This window comes from Mus caroli, chromosome 17 (genome assembly GCF_900094665.2).
Source record: "Mus caroli chromosome 17, CAROLI_EIJ_v1.1, whole genome shotgun sequence".
Lineage (NCBI taxonomy): Eukaryota > Metazoa > Chordata > Mammalia > Rodentia > Muridae > Mus > Mus caroli.
The window spans coordinates 42971139-42992657 of NC_034586.1; the positions used below are offsets into that span (position 1 = coordinate 42971139).

A 21519-nucleotide genomic window follows, 5' to 3' on the forward strand; every position below is an offset into this window, starting at 1 on the left:
TGGAGGCAGACAGGTGGATCTGGGAGTTCAGGGCCAGCCAGGGCTACATGAGATGCCATCGCAACAATAAAAGCAAGAAGGGGATTAAAGTGGGAAGGAGAAAGGCAAATTAAGCCTTACCTGTAAAATAAGTTTTATTTGATTTTAAAATAGTCATTGTGAAAACTTCCCAAACCTGGGAGTAACAGTCTAAGAGCCAAGGTTAAGGGTGGGGCCAGGCCCCAGAAGTCATGCCCTCCCTCTGGAAGGGGGAGCCCTGAGTGAATCCACCCTTGTCTCTGGGGCCAGCTGAGCAGGCCTAAGAGCAGCCCACGCAGAGGCAGAGGAATTAGAGGTCAGCAGCACCAACGACAGCCTCCCCTACCAACCAGAGCTGTCAATGTGAAAGGAGCCGGAAAAGGAAACTGACAAGCCCACCGCCCGTCCCTTCCATGGTAACAGCGGACAGACCGGATGGTGGAAGAGCTTGGGGCTCAAATGACTTGTTACCCTTGGAGAATAAATACTCCAAAGGAAAAGGAAAAAAAAATGATGACGGCAAGCCGGCACCCGTTAGTGCAAACGCAGCTCCAAGGATTGATGCGGGCCCCACTGGCTGAGCTGCCCAGGTCTGTAGGGAGAGTCTGGGCCATCTGCAGCCCTGAGGTGACTGCAGAAGGCAGGCAGGTCTAGCTGAGCACAGTGCCCTGCTCCTGCGCCTGCGTCAGGCTGTCCTTGCGGTGGAGATGGTGTACTCCCATTCTCTTGGGGCTGCGCTGGGGGCGGCTGGAACTGGGGAGAGGCCAGGCCCTGCCATCAACATGGGAAGGGCCAGAGGCCTCCTCGGTGTCCTCTTTATCAGGCAGCAGGCTCTGACGCTCTTCCTCGGGGCTGACAGGCAGGTTCAGCATTTCCTCTTCCTCGTCTTGAGGAAAGCCAGAGTCAGGTTCTGCTGGCAGCACAAGTCCCCGCTCACGGTGCGGGGAAGGCGGTGGGGCTGTGGAGTGGCCCGGGGAGAAATGCAGCTGTAGCTCGGGCAGTGAGTCTCGTCCAAAGGCTGTGCGCTGGACCACGGCAGCAGGGGGCGGGGTGCGGTCCACAAATGCGCGCTGCCAGCTGGCCAGCAGGTCCTCCTCGGAGCTGGCCGAACTAGCTGGGGCACTCAGTGCTGAGGGAGCTGGACTAGGCTGGTGATGGGGTGACCCTTGGGCAGAGGCAGGACTGCTAGGCACTGAGCTGCGGTGGGCCCGCTCACTGCCGTCCTCCACTAGGCTCAAGGAGATGGCCTGCCGGGTGGCATAGGTACAGTTGGGGAGGGGGCTGTTCCGAGGAATTCGGATCTTGTCCTCAGAGAATTCTATCACCTTCCTACCAGGGTATAATGGGTGTGGTGGAGACGGGGTAGGGTAGGGACTCAACTTGTCGAAGGCTGGCAGGGGCAGCTCCTCCTCCGGGGAGCCTCCTGCAGTACTCACTGAGCAACACTCCCCATTGGGGCTGCCAGGGGCAGGGGGGCTAGCTGGGTCACCCCCACTCATGTCCACATGCACGAATACATCCTCAGCCAAGGGACGTCCAGCACTGCCAGACTGGGCTGAATTGAGCAGGAGAGACTCGGGTTTCTCCAACACCCGGGCAATGACTGAGGTAGGCACCACAGCCCCTGGGGCCAGGCTGGAAGAAGGGCTGGGGCTGGGGCTGGCAACCTCCTGCCCACTGCGCAGATGTTTCCGAACCATGTCCTGGAGCTCACAGGGTAGCTAAGAGAAGAGAAGGGAGAGAGACATGAAGGGGCCCCACTAAGGATAGCTTGACCCACAGCAAAAGCGCTGGCTGGGCACCATTTCCTAGTCAACCCTGAACACTCAGCTTATAAGCACCTACGCAACCCCACCTCAGAGAGAAAAGCAAACGGTAGGGGTAAAACAGCACGGAGCTAACCGGCTCCACACCAGCCCTGGCGACAGAGGCTCTACCCTGAGAGGAGTTGAGGGCAGGTGGGTTTAACTCAAGGCCGAAGAGAGCTCCCTCTGCCACTCCTTCTTCCCACACTGCCTCCTCAGACTGGAGAGCGCCAGCCAGACACCAGCAAGGGGCCCTCAGCAGCACCAGGACCTCCGCGAGGGACAGAGGGAAGGAGCAGTGGAAAGGGGTGTCAGAGGAAGCTAGACACAGTCCTGAAGTGGCGGGACAGGGCCAGCAGGCGGGACTCACATCCGCAAGCTTGTGGTTCCGGAAGTGGGACTTATTGCACTTGAGAAGCTGCACCGCCAAGTTGCAGTCCAGCCGGTACCGCTCCTGCAGACACACAGCGCTTAGAGCCCAGCCCAGTCCAGCCCAGGATACGGGACAAGCCAGGCTGAGGAGGGCAACATACATTGAGCTCTTCCAGTTTATTGATGGTGTTCCTGGCATCCAGTAGCTTGTTGGTCAGCTCCACAATCTCCCAGTCCAGCGTCTTCCTATCCATCTCAGCCTTCTTGATCTGAGGCACAGACTTATGGTAAACACAGCCCAGACCCCAGCCAGCCCTCTCTCCTTCCACCACCTCCTAGCCAGAGACATAAGGCCACAGGTGCTAGGGCAGCCAAGGCAGACAGAGCAGACAAATGACGACAGACAGAAGGACACTTGGCATTTCCCCTGCTCTGCAGGTTGCCCATGGGAGGAACCTGAAGCCGTGGAGCCCAGGACAGGGGCAGTCTAAGAACCACCCATCCTCAGGGAGCCCGAGGGACTCTAGGCACCAGGCAAGGCACTGACATCCTATAGGCAGGCCGAGCTTGTGTGAGCAGCTGTCTCCAGGGTCAGGCTAAGAGCTGGGTGCCCACGACATTAGCTGGCTGGGCAGGGAAGAGCTGCAGATGGAAAGCAGACCTGATCTTCCAGTCTCGTAACATGTCCCTATAGCCTGGGCTGCTGCCACCGCAGCCAAGGCTGGGACTGCTGAGGGCTATCACTCAGTGCCTCTGCCGGAGCCATGAGCAGAACCTCAGCTCTAGCCCTTTCCCAGGAGGGAGGCACTCTGGGTCTCACAGTGACAGGAAAAGAGACGGTGTGGTCAAGGGGCAGAGGGAAGCGGCCAGGGTCCCCACAATCCCTGACATGGACCAAGGAGGCCAGGACCAGGGAAAACACAAACTCAGACGCAACTGCAAAAATCCAGCTGTGGCTAAGAGAGGCCTGAGAGGAGAGTGCAGCAGCAGCGGTGGCAGCATGAGGGAGACGGAGAGAGAAGAGAGACAGTGTGAGCATTAGGGCTGTCCCGCCTGGCGCAGCACACCGCGCCCTCCCCACCACTGCCCTGCCTTCCCTCTCCTCCCCAAGCCCCAGGGTGAGTGGCATCCCCCCGCAAGTCCTAGCCCACGCTATGTTGTGGCCACACCGCCCTCCCAGCACAGTACCAGTGCATGCAGCTTGTCCTCCAGCTCCTGGTTGGTCCTCTGGGATGCTGTGTAGCTGTTCTGTAGCCTACACAAGCCAACAAGGCAGAGAAAGGCAGAGCCCTGGTTAAGTCCTGTTCTTCAGGCCCCACCAACCCTCCTCCACATGGGAGTCTAGGAACTTCCCTCTCCTTCCAAGATCTGGGTTACTAAATAAAGTCAGGGGGACCTGAGGCTCTCCCACGGATGGGAGACGTTTGGCCCCTTGTTCCGCACCTGCGGAATTTGTCCTTAAACTTGTCCAGCTCCTCACGGCTCTGTCCTAACTCCAGTTCCAGGCAGTCTTGTCCTATTTCCAGCTCCCGCTCCAAGGCCTCAGTGCGTCTGGTAGCTGAGGCCAGGCGTCTGCGAAGTTCTTCATTCTCCTGCTGCAAAAGTCTGGGGGGTTGGAGGGTGGGGAGTGGGGGATGGAACCATCAAAAACCAGCTAACCCTAGGGCAGCAGACAAGAGTGAAAAAGGAGCAGACAGGCTTGTGGGTCCCTTTAGGTTCAGTCTAGCTAAGGAGACGCAATATACAGGCCCTCTGGCCTTGAGAACAGCCTAAGATGGAGATGGGACCGAGTGTATGACGCACAATAGTCCAGATGGCCCCTCCCCAGTATAGAAACACACTGGGTCAGAATCAAAGGCGATAGCTCCCAACTGTCTCCGGTTACCACCCAGGCCAGCGGGCACTAAGCCCTACAGCTCCTGTTTCCCCTCACAATCAGCCTTCTCCATTATTAATCTCTTGGGAATCCAGGCCAGCACTGCTGTCCTCCGAGAGGCCTCACATGCCTGACAGAAAGGGCATGCAGATGCTGGCACAGGCAGGTCACTGTTTTCTGGAGCCAGCAGCTGGGCAAGGACTCTTTGTAAGGGCGGGCCCTCAGTTCATGGAGCAAATAAAACCCCTTTCCCTGGCATGAGCCCTAAAGACCCCCACCCCCAAGCTTTACCTCTGCTGACCATGAGGAGTCCACGGGATGCCCGTGGCCAACACAAACCCCACAAACTCAGTTAAAAGGAACACTGTCCTGCAAATTGCTTGTAATTGTTTGTAATTCCAGTGTATGGTTCTTGAGCAAAACTAACTGCAGGTCACAGCACTATGCCACAATGTTAGAAGCTGGAAGGCCAGATGTGAGGAGGAGCCTGGGAGTCCCCAGAGCCCAGCAGGGAGTGAAAGGGCACAGCACACAGTCTAGGGACAGGCAGCCAATACTCACTTCATCCGCTCTGCGTCAGTCAGGGACTCCTGGACAAAAAAGAGGGAAAGCCTGGGACTCAGCTCCAGAGCACTGGCCTCCTGGTTGGCTCAGAGCCCTGGAAAAGGCCACGTCACGGAAAGTGACAGGCCCTCCAGAAATGGATGAAATCCAGAAACATCTGGTAAGCTTATAGTACCCTCTCCCCTGCCAACCAGAAAATTCTAAAACCTCTTCCAACATCTACCCTTAATCCTAAAGCCGTCTTCAAAGGGGACCAGGTACCCATGTCACCTGTGCCCCAGGATAAAGCGCCTCAGCTGTCGGCCAAGCTCCTTACAAGATGGCACAGATTTCCCAAGGAAGTGAGGGAGTCAAGCCAAACTGGAAGTTCCGAGTTTTGACGGAGGCCTCTCAGGCCCAGAGGACCTCGGAGACAGAGGAGCCAACCTGAAGGGCTGCAGGGCCTCTAGGGAACAAGACGCTAATGGGCTTTGTGGATGGCGAGTGAGGGCTTCTTCTCAGTCTAGGTTGAATTCAAGCCCACCAAGTAACTACAGGCGACCTTGAACTCCTCAGCTTCCTGCCTCCATCTTCCGATGTAACTTTGTACCAGTAAACCATTTTGTGTCTTGCATTGATCCCCTGCCCCAGTGACTTTGGATGTCTAGCGCAGGTCATGAAGAAGCACAGAGGCAAATGGCTCAGATCAGACTCTAGAGCCTGACCACTGGATCTGACCCTACTCAACAATACACCGTGAAGGCTCCACCTCACGGAACCTCTGTTCCCTCACTAAGAACCCTGATCCTCAACAGCTGAGACCACTCTGTGCACAGGGAGGGAGGGGGATGGCGCTAGGAACAAATGATTAACCGCCCAGTCTTGACAGCCAAGCTAGAGTGTCTGGCAGTGGCTCACAGGCCGCCTGAGAGCAAGCCTAGCATGGTTCCTGACAGAGTGTGAAGTTATCAAGGTAGCTAAACAAAAGCAAGCTGGTGGAAGGGCGCACTGAGATGCGAGGCTGCAGTGGGCAGCAGTTATAGCACTGCCTCCTCAGAGGCCAAAGCTGGACGCCTTTCCTCCACCAGCACCTGGGACTGGCCATGGACAGTCCAGTGGGCTAGCTGTGACAGTTCTGTTGACTAATGCTCCCTGACGTGTGAACACATACACACAGCCCCCCACCAGCACGACTACAGCTCTATCAGCATTGTGAGTCTCTCGCCTTAACCCACGCCCAGCACCTCAGGCCTGAGAGGCCAGCTGACAGACGCCTTCAGGGGCCTGCTTCTGCCAGCCAGGGCCAGACCCCAGCCTTACTGACCTCTTGCTCGAGCCGGGACATGGGACTCTCCAGGCGTAGCTCTCGGTGCTCTGGAGGCGCCTTACGGTAAGGTTTCTTAGCAGGGGCAGCACTGCTCATCCTGGAAGGTATGGGCTCGTCTACCTGCTGAGAGAAGCCAAGAGAGAGAGAGAGAGAGAGAGAGAGAGAGAGAGAGAGAGAGAGAGGCTCAGAGGTGTAGTCGAGAGCCTTGGAAGGGCCACTGAGATGGCTCGGTGGGTAAGGCACTTCCTGCTCCTGACCACCTTAGGAGCAGATCTCACATTAGAAGACAACTGAATGCCACCAGCCATCCCTTTCTCTACAGTGGTACTATGGCACATGCAACCCGTGCCTACTCACTTCCTCACACAGAAAATAAACTAACGAGAGACGTTCTAAGGTGTCTCTGGCCTGAAAATTCAAAGATGACCAGGGATATGTACTGATCCCACAGGCAGATGGACCTGAGCTACTGCTGGGTCATTAGAGGGCTGCTCTCTGGTGAATCAGGCCGGATGGATCAGGGGAGTGCTGGAGATGAGGGCTAGAATCCAATGGAGAACAGACAGGTGAGAAGGGCAGACTCCTGGCTGGGCCCCAGGAGGAGCAGACTTGGCTCTAAGTGAGGTGGAGAGACTCAACAGCAGCCCACACTGTCCCTTGTAGGCAGAGAGCTGCACAGCATCCATCTTGCTCACGTAGGTGAGGGTATAACAGCAGCAGTTCCTAGGCTGCTGTGAAGACTCCATTGATCCACAAGGGCACTGCCACATTAGGCGGGCAGAGTGGACCTCTGGAAGCTCCAGGACTTGTCTATAGTGAGCCTCAGGCCAATCCTACACACTGGACCTCTGCCTCAACAAACAAACAGAGAGACACTGCCAGTGACACACAGTTGCAATCTAAAGCACTGGGAAGGCAGATGCCAGCCTGGACTACATAGCAAGACTGTCTAAAACAAAAACAGTGCTCAGCACTAGGCAATGTTAAGTTCAGGTTTGCCTTCCATAAATTGTGAACAAATCTTCTAAGTCTGGGGATAGTGACCCAGCCCAGGCTCTTGGATAAGGGTCTCCAAGCCTGAGAGTGCTCTCTGGACACTGCCAACAAAGGCCAAGCCCCTTTGGCCACACCTCCTTTCTGTGCTGGTGCCCACTGGAAGAGAGCACGTATATGGCTGCTCACCTGCCAGCCTCCCAGAAGAGAACAAAGTAGGCAATGCAGGCCTCACCGGGACATACCGTCTGTTCGCTGGCAGCTCTCTCTGTTCTGCTCTCCTGGAGTCAGCCTTCGGCTCTCCACATCCCACGGCCCCTCTACTTCCTCTAGCCAAGAGCTCCTGAAACCAGAGAAGGGGAGAAAGTGGAAACCCGGTGTCAGCTGCCTGCCTGTCCAGTCTGGGACCTGAAGGCTCCCAGAAAACAGTAAGCAAAGAGACCATGGCACAGTGGGTTTTAGAAGCAAGCAACTGAGGTAGGAAGATCAATAGTCTGAGAGTAGCCTGCTTTACGAAGTGAAACCAACTCAAAAAGGAAACCAGCTAGCATAACGAGTACCTGGCTTCCCCTGACAACGCCTGCGTGTTGATGTATGTACAGTGTATGCTGCCTCCGCTCAGCACACACCCTGCTCTGGAACAGGCCGGTACTGGTCTTATTCCTATCGCCTATGTCCCACTCACCTCCTAGGCTTCTCAGAGTCTACAGAAAGCTGGGAAACCTGGGGAATGCAGATTACAAACGAGACTACAAAGGGCCTGGCAAAGGAGCAAGATGACGATGGTACTGCAGAGTGCCCCTAGCAATGACTCTAAATGAGCCCAGAGACCATTTCTGTGTACCACAGTGTACAACAAATTTGCCAATGAGCAAAGGCAGACCCAAGAAAGAAAATCCAAACCTCAGCAGTTCAGAGCAGTGATTCTTCAGCCAGGGTGAGTTTACCCCCTGCTTCTCCCAGGGTTAACAGGCAAATTTCTAGAGACATTTTTAATTTTCACAATCTGCAAATGGGGAGGTACTACCGGTGAGTCAAAGTCAGAATATTGACTAAACCTACCACACACAGGGCAGCCACCGTACCAGAGGTGGCAAGGCAAAGGTCACCAGTGCTGAGGCCGAGAACTGCTAGTATATAAACTGTAACTGTGGGGGGCTGGCAAGAAGGCTCAGTAGGTAATGATGCTTGCTGCAAAGCCTGATGACCTCCACAAGCACACTGTGCTTAAGTAAGTACTGACACATACGCTCAAAAGAGAAAACATTTAAACCCGAGCCTGGGGAGCTGAGGCCCAAGGCTGCTCCAGCATCTCGAAGCGCTTGGATAACGTGCTCCCCACTGCCAAAGCCTGCTCTACACCACTGCCAATGGCTGGGCCAAGTGAGCTGCCAAGTCCCCTCAGCTTCCCAGGATTGAGGTGTACCTGTAATAAGCTGGGCTGCCGCATGGGGGCAGCAGCCGCCAGTGATCAGTGCAAACAGTAACCCTAGGTAGCTTTCTGAGCATTTAAAAAAAAAAAAAAAACCAAACCTCTTCCTACCCCCATCAACCCAAACAGAGTTACAGAGCTGGGGGCTGAAGGCGGCCTTACGGGCTAAAGCATGTGTTCCTACTGTTGGGACATGCCCTGGCCATGACTCCTGTCACATTCCAGCAGGCCTGGGGCGGCAGGGTGGGGGCAGAGGAGGGCGGGGAAGCAGGAGTAGTCTCCTCTCTAAGGTTCCTGGCCTGGATTTGGGGGAGAGCTTGTATAGTGAAGCACGAGCCCGCCAGCCTCCGCCCCTTTGACAGGAGGCAGAACGTGTCCCCACAGGGCACAAGCAGCATGCTGTCAGGCTGACTCCCCGCACAGGAATCTGGGAGGGCCAGAAAGGACACCACATTCCTGGGGTGAGAGAACAAACAACATACAACCACAGGGGCTGTCCTCCAGAGAGCCTCGCCCCAGTAGGTGCTCAGCCTGGAGTAGGGATCTAACCACAGAGACTCCTGTGGCCTGAGGGAGGGGACCTAGAAAAGTCCCAGAGCACTGTAGGTTAACCAGGGCCTAACATTTGAAGGTGTGTATGTGTGGGTGTGTATGCCTGGGAAACCAGGTAGGACCAAGGCCGTTGACTAAAGAGGAGCCAGGCAATTTCTAGAAACTGATGGGAGCTTCCAGGCGCTGGCCTTCTCCCCACAAGGGTCAGCTCTCGATGGCACTTTTTGTTTGTTTGTTCCAGAAGGCAGAGGAACCCTTCACTTGGCAGGCTCCCTGGTGTGTTCTGCCACCTTAGCCTGTTTTACTTACCTACCCCAACGCCTGCCAAGGCTCGCATTCTCTTCTAGGGACCAGGGCACTTGTGACAACAGTGGACAGGCAGGGCAGACTAAGACACTTTCAGGGTAATTCTACATGTGGGCAGACATGCCTCACTGAGATGCCATATCCTATAGCTTACCCTGCCGTGATGGTAAGTCGGGGCTGCAACTATGAGCACATTTTTTCTTCTCTGAAGCTAGAGGCAATCAAACAGATGTCTGGGTTGGGGGATGGTGTGGGTGTGGCGAGGACACAGAGATGAGACTCTAAGGATGGAGGTGGGGTTAAAGGTTACTTCTAGCAGTGTCACGAGGGGAGAAACATTCCTGACTAGAGAAGCAGGGGTGATCCACTGAGAACCTACTGGGTTCCCCAACCCCACGCCTCGAGGCAGATCTGTGCCACTCCCTGTCCCAGGTCCATAAATATCAGGGCATGTTGGGACACCTGAACCTCTGCTTCCATTTCCACAATCTACTGACTTCCCTGGATCCTGCCCGTGAGGGACCGCACTGGACAGACTATGGGCCTAGCATCACTACCCTGGACTATAGGACAGGCCTGGGAAGAACAAGGTCCATCTGGACCTGGTGGTCCCCAGCTGGGAGAGGATAACACGGTGAGTTAGAAGCCATCAGAGCACTTACACCAGGAGCCTCAGCTACCAGTTGCAGCCTTGACTGAGCATAACTCTACCTAAAGGTTTTCCAGAGTTCAGCCCTGCGCTAAGAAGGGTCCTTGGGTCATCACTAGCAAGCCACGGCCAAGGCCAGCCTCATGGCCTCTATTCACCAAGGAGATTCTCTGAGGAAGATCTGGCAACGAACAGGGAAGAATTCTACTCCCACCTCCCTGGTTCCTAGGAGTCAGGACCAGGTGACTCAGGATGGGGGGGGGGGGGACGCACAGCTTGCTTGCTAGGTCTATACTAAAGGAGCTGTGCCCAAGCAGAACCCCTGGCTGACCCAACAGTGGGAGACACCCAAATACCCTGAAGCAAGAGGAGAAGGGGCTCTCCTCTCCCTCACCTCCCCTCCCGCTCCCTAGCTGACCCTGTCTCCTTCCTCTGTCACATAGCATTCATTCTTCACTATTCAAAATCAGCTCAGAGGAAAGACTACCTCAGATCTGCTGAGGAGGAGGGTGATAGCGCTTACTAATCGCCATGTTGCAATCTGCCAGTCAATGTGGCCGCCTGTTGCCACCTGCCCTGTATTAAATACCTTCTCCCTGATTACAGCCCATGGGGCACGATTAGCTGCCTTCAGAGAACAAAGTCTACTTTCATTAGAAATGGGACTCAGCACGCAGAGGACCTGCACTGTGAACCCACTGAGCAGCTGAGCAGAGTACTGACAGATAAGACACAGGGCACCTGACCGGAAGCAGCCCATCAACTGTCAGCCAGGGATGGGACTCACGTCTGTCCCCTTTTCTGTGTGGGTACCACCAGGGGCTTCCACTGATGCCAGAGGCCACTGTTGCTGGAGACAGTGGGAAAAGAAACCGATTCAGATCCCCAGCTCACTCAAACTTCTACCCTTGTTGTAGCAAATATCCCCAAGGGACACACACTAGCCAGCAGAGAGAGAGCCCAGGCCTGCAACGCTCTGTTCCCATCTGCCTAAGGCCCAGCAAGGTCAAGGGGCAGAAGAGAAAGGAGTCAGAGATCACCATCCTTCACACACACACACACACACACACACATACACACACACATACACACACTCTCACACACATTCTCTCTTACACACACACACACACACACAAACACACACATACACAGAGCAGAGAAAGCAGGACAGAATCCTTGGCAGATGCTGCTCTCTGCCTTTTTGCCTGCCAGCCTTGCCCCACCAGAAGCCTCCTCCAGCTCCTCAGGTGCTGCACTAGCCGTGTGAACAAGTTCACTGACCCAGTGTAGCTCCCTACCCACTGAGACTATCTCCCTAGCACCCACGTCACAGACACCTCCTTTAGGAAAGGGCGTCATTAATGTGGGCTCAGACGACTGTTAAGCCCTATTGAAATCGTCTGCTCACAGCTGCCGATGAACTTAAGTTAGTGAGGGTCCTTGAAGGGGCAATGAGCCTTTTGGATCAGGGGAGGGCCCACACTATAAGAATCTTTAAAGTTTTTCTTCAGAATGGTTCCAAGAGAAGTTAGTAATCACTGTTGCTTTCTAAGTGAAAGGAAAACTGATCCCGACTTGAGAAGACAGCTGAGCTATGTATACAGCCTTAATTCCTGGACCTAGCAGGATATAAATAGGTAATAAACACATGTCCTTCTCAAAGCCCCCATCAGCCCAAATCACAGCATCCTGATCACACAGGAAACAAGGTACCTCTCCTTGACTCTCTTGAGCCTTGGAGATCCAATTTCTGACATCTGCAACCCTGGGAAGTTGCACATCACAGAAGTAGACATCACACTTGCCATGCAAACCTGGATGGTTCTGCAGCTTCTGAAATCTAGGCTCTGCCTCCAGTGAGAGCGTCCAAACACAAACCACCATGCTGCAAGGGCCAAGCCTATGGCCTACAGACCCAACAGTATAGCCCTAAGAACTGCCCATGAAGATCCTCACCTCTCCACACTACAACACAGTCCCACCCTGGCTGCTCGGAAGAGAGCTATCCTTAACACAATACATGATCCTACCAAAGCTGGATTTAGCCTTCCCCACTGCACCCCTACCCCGTCTCCTTTGCTCAGCCCCCAGTTTCCGGCATGCAGCTGTCCCTGAGGTACATTAGCAAAGCCCTCAGCAATCCTGGGCGCGTGGCAGGCAGGCAGGCAGCCAGCAGCTCACAGGGTGGGTCCTGGGCAAAGGTGCTGCTCTGGGCTGATGAGTGCCGTAGACGTTGCCAGTCTGTGCCTAGACCAGCCCTGCTGCCCCTCCAATAGCTATTCATGCCTGTGGGCAAGTACAACCTCACCCTCTTGGGATAAGCTGCCTGCAGCTGAGCTGGCCCCCTGCCTACACTAAGCTGAACACACTGACAGGGCTCTGAAAGCCAAAAGGGAGAGACTCGTTCTAACCAGAGTAGCCATGCAGCTCAGAACTAGTGCTGGTGACCACGAGAACTCACCTGGCTCCCCACCTGAACAAACAGACTATCTGTCGGGCCTCATCCAGCAAACACGTGACAAGAACAAAGGAGTAAGAGACTGCTGATGGAGAGCCAAGCGAACCAAACCCTGGAGAAGCAGGGCCCGAAGTCCCCCAGCCCACGCCTGCCCTTGCCATTGGACGCTGTGCCCTCTCCTAAGGGGAGAAGTCAGGTCGTGGCCCTGGCCAGCGCTCCTCTTGGCTTTCTAGTCAGAGTCGAGGCCAACCCCGTCCAGCTTGCTCACTTCCTACTCAATTTCCTCAGCACCCTGAAGTACCTATGCCCTCACACCCACACACCCTTCCCACACTGCAGCCTCAGCCCAGTCTTCTCCCTCTCAGCCACCAGGAGCAGAATCTGCCCTCCCGAGCCTGGACACAGTGTGTGTAGAGCTACCCTCTGGACTGCCAGGAGAGCAAGGCAACTAACTGGTCTGGAGACTGTCAGGCATCCCATCTCTGTCCCAAGCATGAAGGATAGAGCCTAGGGGAGCAGCTCCTTACCGGACCACACTCACCAATCACCCACCGAGGCCAGGACCTTTCCTGGGCCTCAAGAATCCAAAGCCAGATCCTGGCCGATCTAGCCGAGACGCCCTTCCCGATTCTTGGCTAAAGTCCACCTGACACTCCATGTGGACACAGGTAAGGGACCAAGCTCCACCTCAGAGCAAGGGTGACTGGGAACTGCATCATGACACACAGCCTCGAACCTAACATTCATTTTACTTCACTCTCTGACCAAGAAGTCTCCAGAGCCAGACCAAGGGAAGCCTTAATCTCCCAACCAAGAAGAGAATCTCACTTTTTATTCTGAGTGAATAATGGGGGGACCAGCCACACTCACCCTCTAGGGTATTCTCCGACCTCCACCTGCCTCCATGGCAGGGACACACGGATAGTGTGGTAGCTGAGGGAGTCTCCAGCTCATGCTGCTAAAAGCACAGAACTGAACAGAGCCAGCAGCCAATTCGGGTTTGTGGGAAACTGAGGTGTCCAGTGTGAAAGAGAGGGAGAGGCAGGAGTCCTGTAGCAGGCCTCTTTCTTCTGCCCATCAAGAGTGTGGCTGTTTGAATGAGACTGGCATGCACTTAAATCCTTGGTTCCCAGTTGGTGGAACTATTTGGGAAGTATGAGGTGGTGTGGCCTTGACAACTACCGGGTGGGCTTTGAATCTCACCATTCCCAGAGTCTGTTGCTGTGTGTTTGTCTGTTTACCTCTTTGTCGCTCCCCATCTCCCTCCCCTCGAGGTTGGGGATCAAGATCTGAGCTCTCAGCTGTTCTTTCACTCCACAGTCATAGACTCCAGCCCTGAGACTAGAGCCTCAACCAAATGCTTTCTTCCCCGAGTTGCCTTGGTCATGGTGTTTTACACAGCAAAAGAAAAGGAACAAAGACCATGGATATCTCCACACGAGGGAAAGATGAAAGGAAAAGACCCAGAAAGCAGAGGTGGCAAGCCTAAGCAAAGGAGGCAGTCAGTCTGGTAGAGACACTGCAGGCAGCCCCCATGGCAGGTTAGCTAGCCAAGGTCAGACTCACAGGGTTAGTGTCTTCTTCCCAGCCAGCCAGCTTTCCTGGTTAGTGGTGTTAGCAACAGACTCATGGATGACGCCCTCCAGGCACTCCATAAAAACAGACAGCTTGGTGTGTGAGCAGCTCAACTCCGGAGCTGCAAAGAGAGAGCACAGAAGACCAAACTGAAGGATGTCTCTGGCACATACAGTACTCTTTTGTGGGCAAAAGCATTTCAGGGGCTTCCCGCCACCAGAAAGCACTCCTGAGGAAGACCAACTCCCCACCTTGCCAACAGTGAGTCCAGCTTACTAACTCACACAAGGCTCTCTGGTTGGTCAAGAGAAGGCAGCTATTGTGTGGAAGGCAGCTTCCTGTCTCCCTAATTCCCAACTGCACTGCCAGGCTGCACCAGGACTCTGAGCACTGGCTTATAAGAACAACCCCCTGCCCCCAGATGCAGCTGCCACTCATCCAGGCCTATGCCAACAGAGTGCACTCCACCCCCCAACCCCACAGGTTCTGAGGGAAGAACTGTAAGAGACGAGCTGGAGCCAGAGGCTGGAGGAGAGCTGCATCAGAATACACAAGTACAATGGAGCAGTGTGCGACGAAGCCCCAGAGCGGGGCCACTCAAGGAAAAGGTGACACGCTGCCAGACAGATGACCTACAGAGCCCTCTGAGGACCCCACAGAGTGAGGATGACCAGGCACAGCACAACTCCCCAGCCTCTGACAGGGGCTCTTCCAGCCTCTCAGAACCCTAGTTCTTTTTTTTTTTTGGGGGGGGGTTCAAGACAGGGTTTCTCTGTGTAGCCCTGGCTGTCCTGGAACTCACTCTGTAGACCAGGCTGGCCTCGAACTCAGAAATCCTCCTGCCTCTGCCTCCCAAGTGCTGGGATTAAAGGCGTGCGCCACCACGCCGGGCTAGAACCCTAGTTCTAAGAACCACCAAAAAATACTTTCCCAAAGCCTGAAGGGACATCCTGGGGAAGACAGTGCTAGCCACAACAGTGGAGTCTAGAGATGTGTCCCCTGGGGCAGCAGGACAGGAAACTCACTTCCAACACATCAGGAAAGGGTGGGGAGGTCCCCAGCCCTGCTTCAGAAGTGCCAGGCAGAGCAGTGACTGGATCGAAATGGGAAGGATAGTCTCCGTCAGTCTCAGTGTGGGTCTGGAATCACCCAGTGCCCGGCACACTGAAGGAGGATGACAAGTTCAAAGCCAGCCTGCACAACTTAGACTCTGCTTCCAACTTAAAAAAAGGGGAGATGGCCCAAGATTAGAGTACTTGACAGCATGTGCAAGACCCTAGGTTTATCCCCCAGCATGCACCACAAAAATGCAAATGCCAAAAGGTTCCTGAATTGCCCATTAACTGAGACTCCCCATATTACTCTGACTACTGCCCCTGGGCTTCAAAAGCCAACCCTCGACTGTGGAGAAAAGACAATGGTCTCAAACTGTGGTTCCGAACCTTCCTGATGCTGCAACCCTTCAATATGGTGTGGTGACTCCACTAACACCAACCGTAAAATTACTTCTGTTACTACTTCATAAATGTAATTTTGATACCATTATGGATTGTAATACAAATATCTGTGTCTTCCTACAGTGGAAGGCAGCTCTGTGAAAGGGTTGTTCAACTTGACAAAGGGGTCTTGACGCACAGGTTGAGAGACACTGTTTAAGAAAGCTAAATTGTATAGCCAGGCATGGTGGTGCACATGCCTTTAATCCTAGCACTCAGGAGGCAGAGGCAGGCGGATTTCTGAGTTTGAGGCCAGCCTGGTAGACTCAGATCTTCCCTTCCGCAGAGGGGAGACAGGTTAACAGGGACTCAGTATGGCGCATGCTTCGAGATCACAGAGGACAAACAACTGGCTCAGGCAGGAATCTGTGGCTATACAGAGAACAGGGAGTCCTTTTCATCTGACTGCAGGCTCAGGCTGGAGTACCCTGCATACCATTCACGAGGTTCTAATCGCTAAAACCAATTCCTTTGGTATTTGTTCAGAAGTGGTACCTACAGACCATTCCCAGCAACTACAGTAGAAAAGAAACTGGAAGAATAGAGGGTGACTCAACCACCAGCCATTTCAGAGGAGGATCAGGGGTGAGCCTGTGGCACAAGACCAAAGCCCTAAGACCACAGGGGCCTGGAAGTCTGGCTTACGCAATAGCTGCATACATTCCTCTGGTTTCCCCCGGACATTTTTCAGTCCCTAAGACACTTGGAAACATGAGTCCCAAAGCACTCTGTGCTGGCTGGCTTGTTAACATGACACAAACTAGAGTAAAGAGGGACGCTAAATTAAGAAACTGCCTCCATAAGACTGAGCTACAGCAAGCCTGGAGGGCATTTTCTTAATTTGTGACTGAGGTGGGAAGGGCCTAGGCTACTGTGGGTGGTCCCACCCCTGGGCTGGTTGTCAGTATAAGAATGCAGGCTGGGCCAGGCAGTGGTGGCACACGCCTTTAATCCCAGCACTTGGGAGGCAAAGGCAGGCAGATTTCTGAGTTCGAGGCCAGCCTGGTCTACAGAGTGAGTTCCAGGACAGCCAGAGCTACACAGAGAGACCCTGTCTCGAAAAAACAAAACAAACAAAAGAAGAAAGCAGGCAGAGCAAGCTGTGAGGAGCAACCGAATGAGCAGCCCTCCTCTGTGACCCTGCATCAGCTCTTAACCTCCAGGTCCCTGGCTTGCTTGAGCTCTGATCTCCTTTGATGATGAACAGTGATGTAGAAGAGTAAGTCAAATAAACCCTCCCCGCCGCAGGCTGCTGTGCTCATGGGGTTTCATCACAGCAGAGTGAACCTGAATACGACAAGCTCCATGCAGTCACTCACTGTATGTGACCCTTTTGTCTATCCAGCCCTCGTAACTACAATCCACCATCCACTGGTCATCACACCCCAGGACTGGGAGGCTCTGTGTGGTCCATCGGGAGTCCCTGCAGCCCAGGAGATGTGGGGTTGCAGTGCAATCCGATTCTCACAAGCTGCTCTGGGATGGCACTTCTCCTCCTCACACTGGGATTCCCACTGTTGCTGCAGCACAAGAAAGGAGTCACTCTCCATTTACCACGCTACTCAAAACGTCCCTGGCTTCCAGACAGAAATCAAGGGGCCTGAATCTTTCAAAAAGCCTTCTCTTATCCATAGAGTCTCAAAACTGGGATTCAAGAAATAGATAAGGCCTGTTCTTCATATGCCAGGCACACAAGCGGTCAGAACACTGTATACATAATAAATAAATAAATCTTAAAAAAAAAAATAGAAAGCTTTAAAAAAAAAAGACAAGAATCCTCCAGGTGAAGAAACTTGTTAAACTGCACAGCCGGTGGAGTCGTAATTTAAAACAAACCCACCTAGCTCCAAAAGCACTCTCCCGCACAGCCCACAGCACTCCACCAGAACGAATGTGGTCAACAGAGTGCACTCCCCACAGACTGAGCCCTGGAAAAGAGACTCTTAACAAAGTTCCAGAGGAGGAGGAGAGCAGGGAAGACGGCGTGGGCCAGGCATGTAGTGGATGCCTACAATCCAGACATTTACGGAACAGAGGCAAGCTTGGCTCACTATGGGCTACACAACAAGACCCTGGTCTTTGTCCTTTTCTTTAAGGTAGTAGGGAGAAAATTTCTCATAGAAGTGTCAAAGAAGTTATTCCTGGCAGATGGAGACACGTGGACTCGGTACAGTGTAAAGGCCAGGAATGACAGCACTAGGTGGGATCACGGAGCCATGAAGGGCGGGACACATGGAACATGGCGGCAGTGACGCTGGCTAATGGGCTGAGCTGGTTTGGTTTTTTTTTTCTTGCCAGCTTTCCACAAGCTCGTGTCATCTGGGAAGAGGAAATCTCAATGAAGACAAAGCTTTCGTCAGACTGGTCTGTGGGACCACTCTCTTGATTAACACATGACGCAGAAGGGCGCAGCCCACTGTAGGTAACGGACTGACCACAGTACAAATGAGTCCCTCCATGATCTCTGCATTGGCTGTTGCTCTGGCTTCCCTCAATAACGGACACTAACACTCAAGTTCTAGTGAAATGAACCCTCTCCTTCCCAAGTCACTCTGTCTTAAGTGTTTTATCACAGCAACAGAAAACAAACCAGGAGCAGGGCATGGTGGTACACGCCTTTAATCCCAGCACTTGGGAGGCAGAGGCAGGCGGATTTCTGAGTTCGAGGCCAGCCTGGAAAGGAAAGAAAGAAAGAAAGAAAGAAAGAAAGAAAGAAAGAAAGAAAGAAAGAAAGGAAAGAAAGGAAAGAAAGAAAGAAAACAAAAGAAAAGAAAGAAAGGAAAGAGAGAGAGAGAGAGAAAGAAAAGAAAGGAAGTAAAGAGGCGGAGCTTTAAACAGGGGAGAACCACAGTATTTCTAAAGGCAGAGCCCCACTACATAGACCAGGCTGGTCTGGAACTCAAAACACTGCCTTGGGACCCAAGAGCTTGGATTCTTGGTTCACCATTGTATTCATCTAGGGCAGAGCGTTTACTAGGAAAACATTTTAACAGCAGCATGGTAGATGGAAGCAAGAAGAGAAAACCTGGATACTTCATTCATCCTACAGGTACCACAGCATTGTAAGTAACCACACTACCTCAAGTGCTGGAGACACAAAAGGCAATGAGACAAGTCCTTGTTCTCAGAACAGTTATGGTCCTGGGACAACCAGACAAAACAGAACAGGCAAATGCAGTGTCAGAGTCAAGCACAGACGGGAGAGATGAGAGAGAGGCAGAGTCTTTAAAAAAAGGGCATTGAAGACAAAATCTGAAGGACAAAAAAAAAGAACGCTAAAGGGAGCAAGGAGAGGGATCCAGAAATGCAGGCAAGTATCTGTGTGTGCAAAGGCCCAGAAGCTAAAAAGGATGCATCACATCCAGATGTCTGGTAAAACGCTCATCCGCCAGGCACTGAGGCACAGGCCCTTAAGCCCAGCACCCAGAGGGCAGAGCTCCAGGTGGGACAAGGCTGCATACATAGGGAGGCTCTGCCTCAAAAAGGAAAGGGACAGAGAGAGAAGAGGAAGAAGGAAAAAGCCAACGCCACCGTCTTCTGGTCTCTGTGGGCATCTGCACTCAAGTGCACATAACTACACATAAACTTTTTTTTAAATCTTTAAAAACTGAAAGCCTAGCCAGATGAGACAAAGACTCAGTTTATCTTCACATAAGAGCCAATATGAAGGCAATAAACGGATAAGATATGAACATAATACTTGAGTATGGGGATTTCAAGAGAAAACTAATTTACAGATGGTAAGGCAGGACAAACCCTCCAGTGCTCACCCTGGGATTCGGCTATTCAGTAAGCTGTAACCTGAACTCGGCGGGTCCACAGGTTTCTACAGCACTATGTGTTCTATTAGGAGAACGGGTCGCAGCACGCTTTGACGGCTGCACAAATCAAATCAAAGCAAGGTATGTCACCCTGGGATGTGTGGCTGCTAAGACAAAGGAGGAGAGAACAAGTCTGTCAGTGTCACAACAAATAGAGTTTATTACGGGGCCAGGCCAGCGTTCTCAGGGAAAAGTCCAGACCTGGGCCTCCGAGTTCCCTCAAATCCCTTTATATAGCAGGCACATGCCTACTGGCAGGGTAAAGTCACTTACTGAAGAAAAGATGGGCCCTGCGGCTATGTTAAATAGACAGGACATGACTCAGATGTAAGAGTCTTAAGCACAGGGCAAAGGGAGCCAGTTAGCCAGACCTGAAGCTGCCTCTGCCCTCAGGCTGCAGGCTGCCCCTGCCTGGCACACGGGAGAAGATACTCACACCCTACACCGGGGCCTTCACCAGGCAGCACAGCTTCAGGACAGGAACATGTTTTCCATTTTCACCAAACGCTGAGAGAAGAAGCTATTTAAAATGTCACCTATTTTTTCTCTGCGTAGGTTGCTATTTTTAAAAGAATGATTACACACAGTCTATGAATTTAATACTGTGGGTACTTTATCTCCGCATGTCAGTGATCAAAATCGAACACCATCCTTATGGTTTATGTCTAAATTACACAAAGGAATACATCCCTCTTTAATCTATGCTAGAGTGCAGGGCTGCTTTGAGATGTGGCCCTGGCTAGCCTGGGCTCCAAGGCCATCCTCCTGTCTGTCTCTGGCCAAGGCTCCACCACCATGCCTGAGTCAGAGTGGATCCCACTGTCAGTCTGCTCACTCACAAAGGCCCAAGGTTGTGTAAAGGACAGTCACTAAACTGAGTTCTGGAAGGAGAGGACCGGCCTTCCTCTGCACTGGCTCTGCCTGGTGTATTATTTCTAAGAGTAAACAGAAGGTAAGACAGAGTCCCAGAAAAGATGTCTGTACACCCAAACTCTGTCTCCCATGGGTGTACGGAACCAACAGGACAGGCAAACACGAACTGGGGGAGACAGTGAAGCAAACAAGAGACAGGTCTCCTCTAGGCCTATCTAAATTAACTGCACACACGCCATGCCATGCCCGCGGTGCGGCCACTCTGGAAGCTGAGGCGATGGGATCAACTTTAAAGCCCAGGAGGCGCTGGGGATTCAGTTGGGTGGAGTACATGCCTAGCCTATGTGACGGCCAAGGGTTTAGAACCACCTATCAATGAGCACGGGAGGCTGTGGCTAGCTGGGCCACAGAAAAGGAAATGCCACATAAATACAAATGCTTGAGTGGGGAGGGGCTCGAGAGGTTCTCTCAGCAGAAAAGGGTATGTACTGTTCTTCCAGAGTTCAAGTCCCAGAAGCCACAGCAATGGTTCACAACCACGTGTAGCTCTAGTCCAGGATGATCGTCACCTCTACCTTCCAATTAAACACAAAACAAATAGTTTCAAAAATAGTAACGATGATGACTATGTAGCCCTGGCTGGCCTGGAACTTGCTAAGTAGACCAAGCTGGCCTCAAAACCACAGAGATCCAACTGCTTCTGCCTCTGCCTCTTGAGTACCAGGAATAAAAGTGTGCACAAGGCCTAGCCCCAAAACAATTTTTTTAACTTATTACACATACACACACGCACCCACACACATATATAAAACCAAACAAACTAGTTCATTCAATTGCTGAAACAAGTTATCCTGAGTTCACATCCTGCAGGGCCCTGCCACTTACTAACTGGGGATCCTTGAATAAATGACTCAACCACCGTACTTCATTTCTCTATCTGTGAAAGAGGACGGTAAACAGCAGATCTTCTTCATATAGCTGCTACCCAAAAAAGTAGCTATTGGGTGCAGAGTGCTTCCGGAAGAGAACGTCCTCAGTAGTCCTCAGTATTCCTGCTCCCCAGCAAAGACAAAACTTCCAGCCTCAGCATCCTGACATCGCCTTACGCAGCTTAAAAGGTGGCACTGCATCTTCGTAGCATCAGGCTAGCAGCCCACCGGTACAAATCCTCTATCAATCACGGGAACAATCGCAGGGATCCGACGAGCACAACAGTATTTTATCAGGCGTCAGGGAGAGCTGAAGCACATTCATGAACCTTTACAACACATATGAGGAGATAGGTACTCTTACCGCCCCCACTGAGCAATGAGAAACGGAGGTGCACAGAACTACGCAATTAAGAAAGGTCAAAAAAGCCGGGCAGTGGTGGCGCACGCCTTTAAGCCCAGCACTCGGGAGGCAGAGGCAGGCAGATTTCTGA

General features: G+C 52.8%; 1 protein-coding gene across 10 annotated transcripts in view; it reads right to left on the bottom strand.

Annotated features, from left to right (window-relative positions):
• Positions 1–91: 91 nt before the first annotated feature.
• The window catches only part of Tjap1 (tight junction associated protein 1), a 24974-nt gene continuing 3546 nt past the window's right edge, over positions 92–21519 (bottom strand). For 3 of the 10 annotated variants that reach the window (XM_021186398.2, XM_029471597.1, XM_029471600.1), the window contains 9 exons: positions 7180–7277; positions 5939–6064; positions 4633–4661; positions 3639–3800; positions 3384–3450; positions 3133–3162; positions 2357–2464; positions 2194–2277; positions 117–1739 (listed from right to left, as the gene is read on the bottom strand). In XM_021186398.2, coding sequence (XP_021042057.1) covers positions 669–1739; positions 2194–2277; positions 2357–2464; positions 3133–3162; positions 3384–3450; positions 3639–3800; positions 4633–4661; positions 5939–6037 — 1650 coding nt within the window. In that variant the 5' untranslated portion in view covers positions 6038–6064; positions 7180–7277 and the 3' untranslated portion in view covers positions 117–668. Of the gene's footprint in view, positions 1740–2193; positions 2278–2356; positions 2465–3132; positions 3163–3383; positions 3451–3638; positions 3801–4632; positions 4662–5938; positions 6065–7169; positions 7278–13897; positions 14028–21519 lie in introns of all 10 variants that reach the window. The other 7 variants (XM_029471603.1, XM_029471602.1, XM_029471598.1 and 4 more) reach the window with 6 other exon arrangements.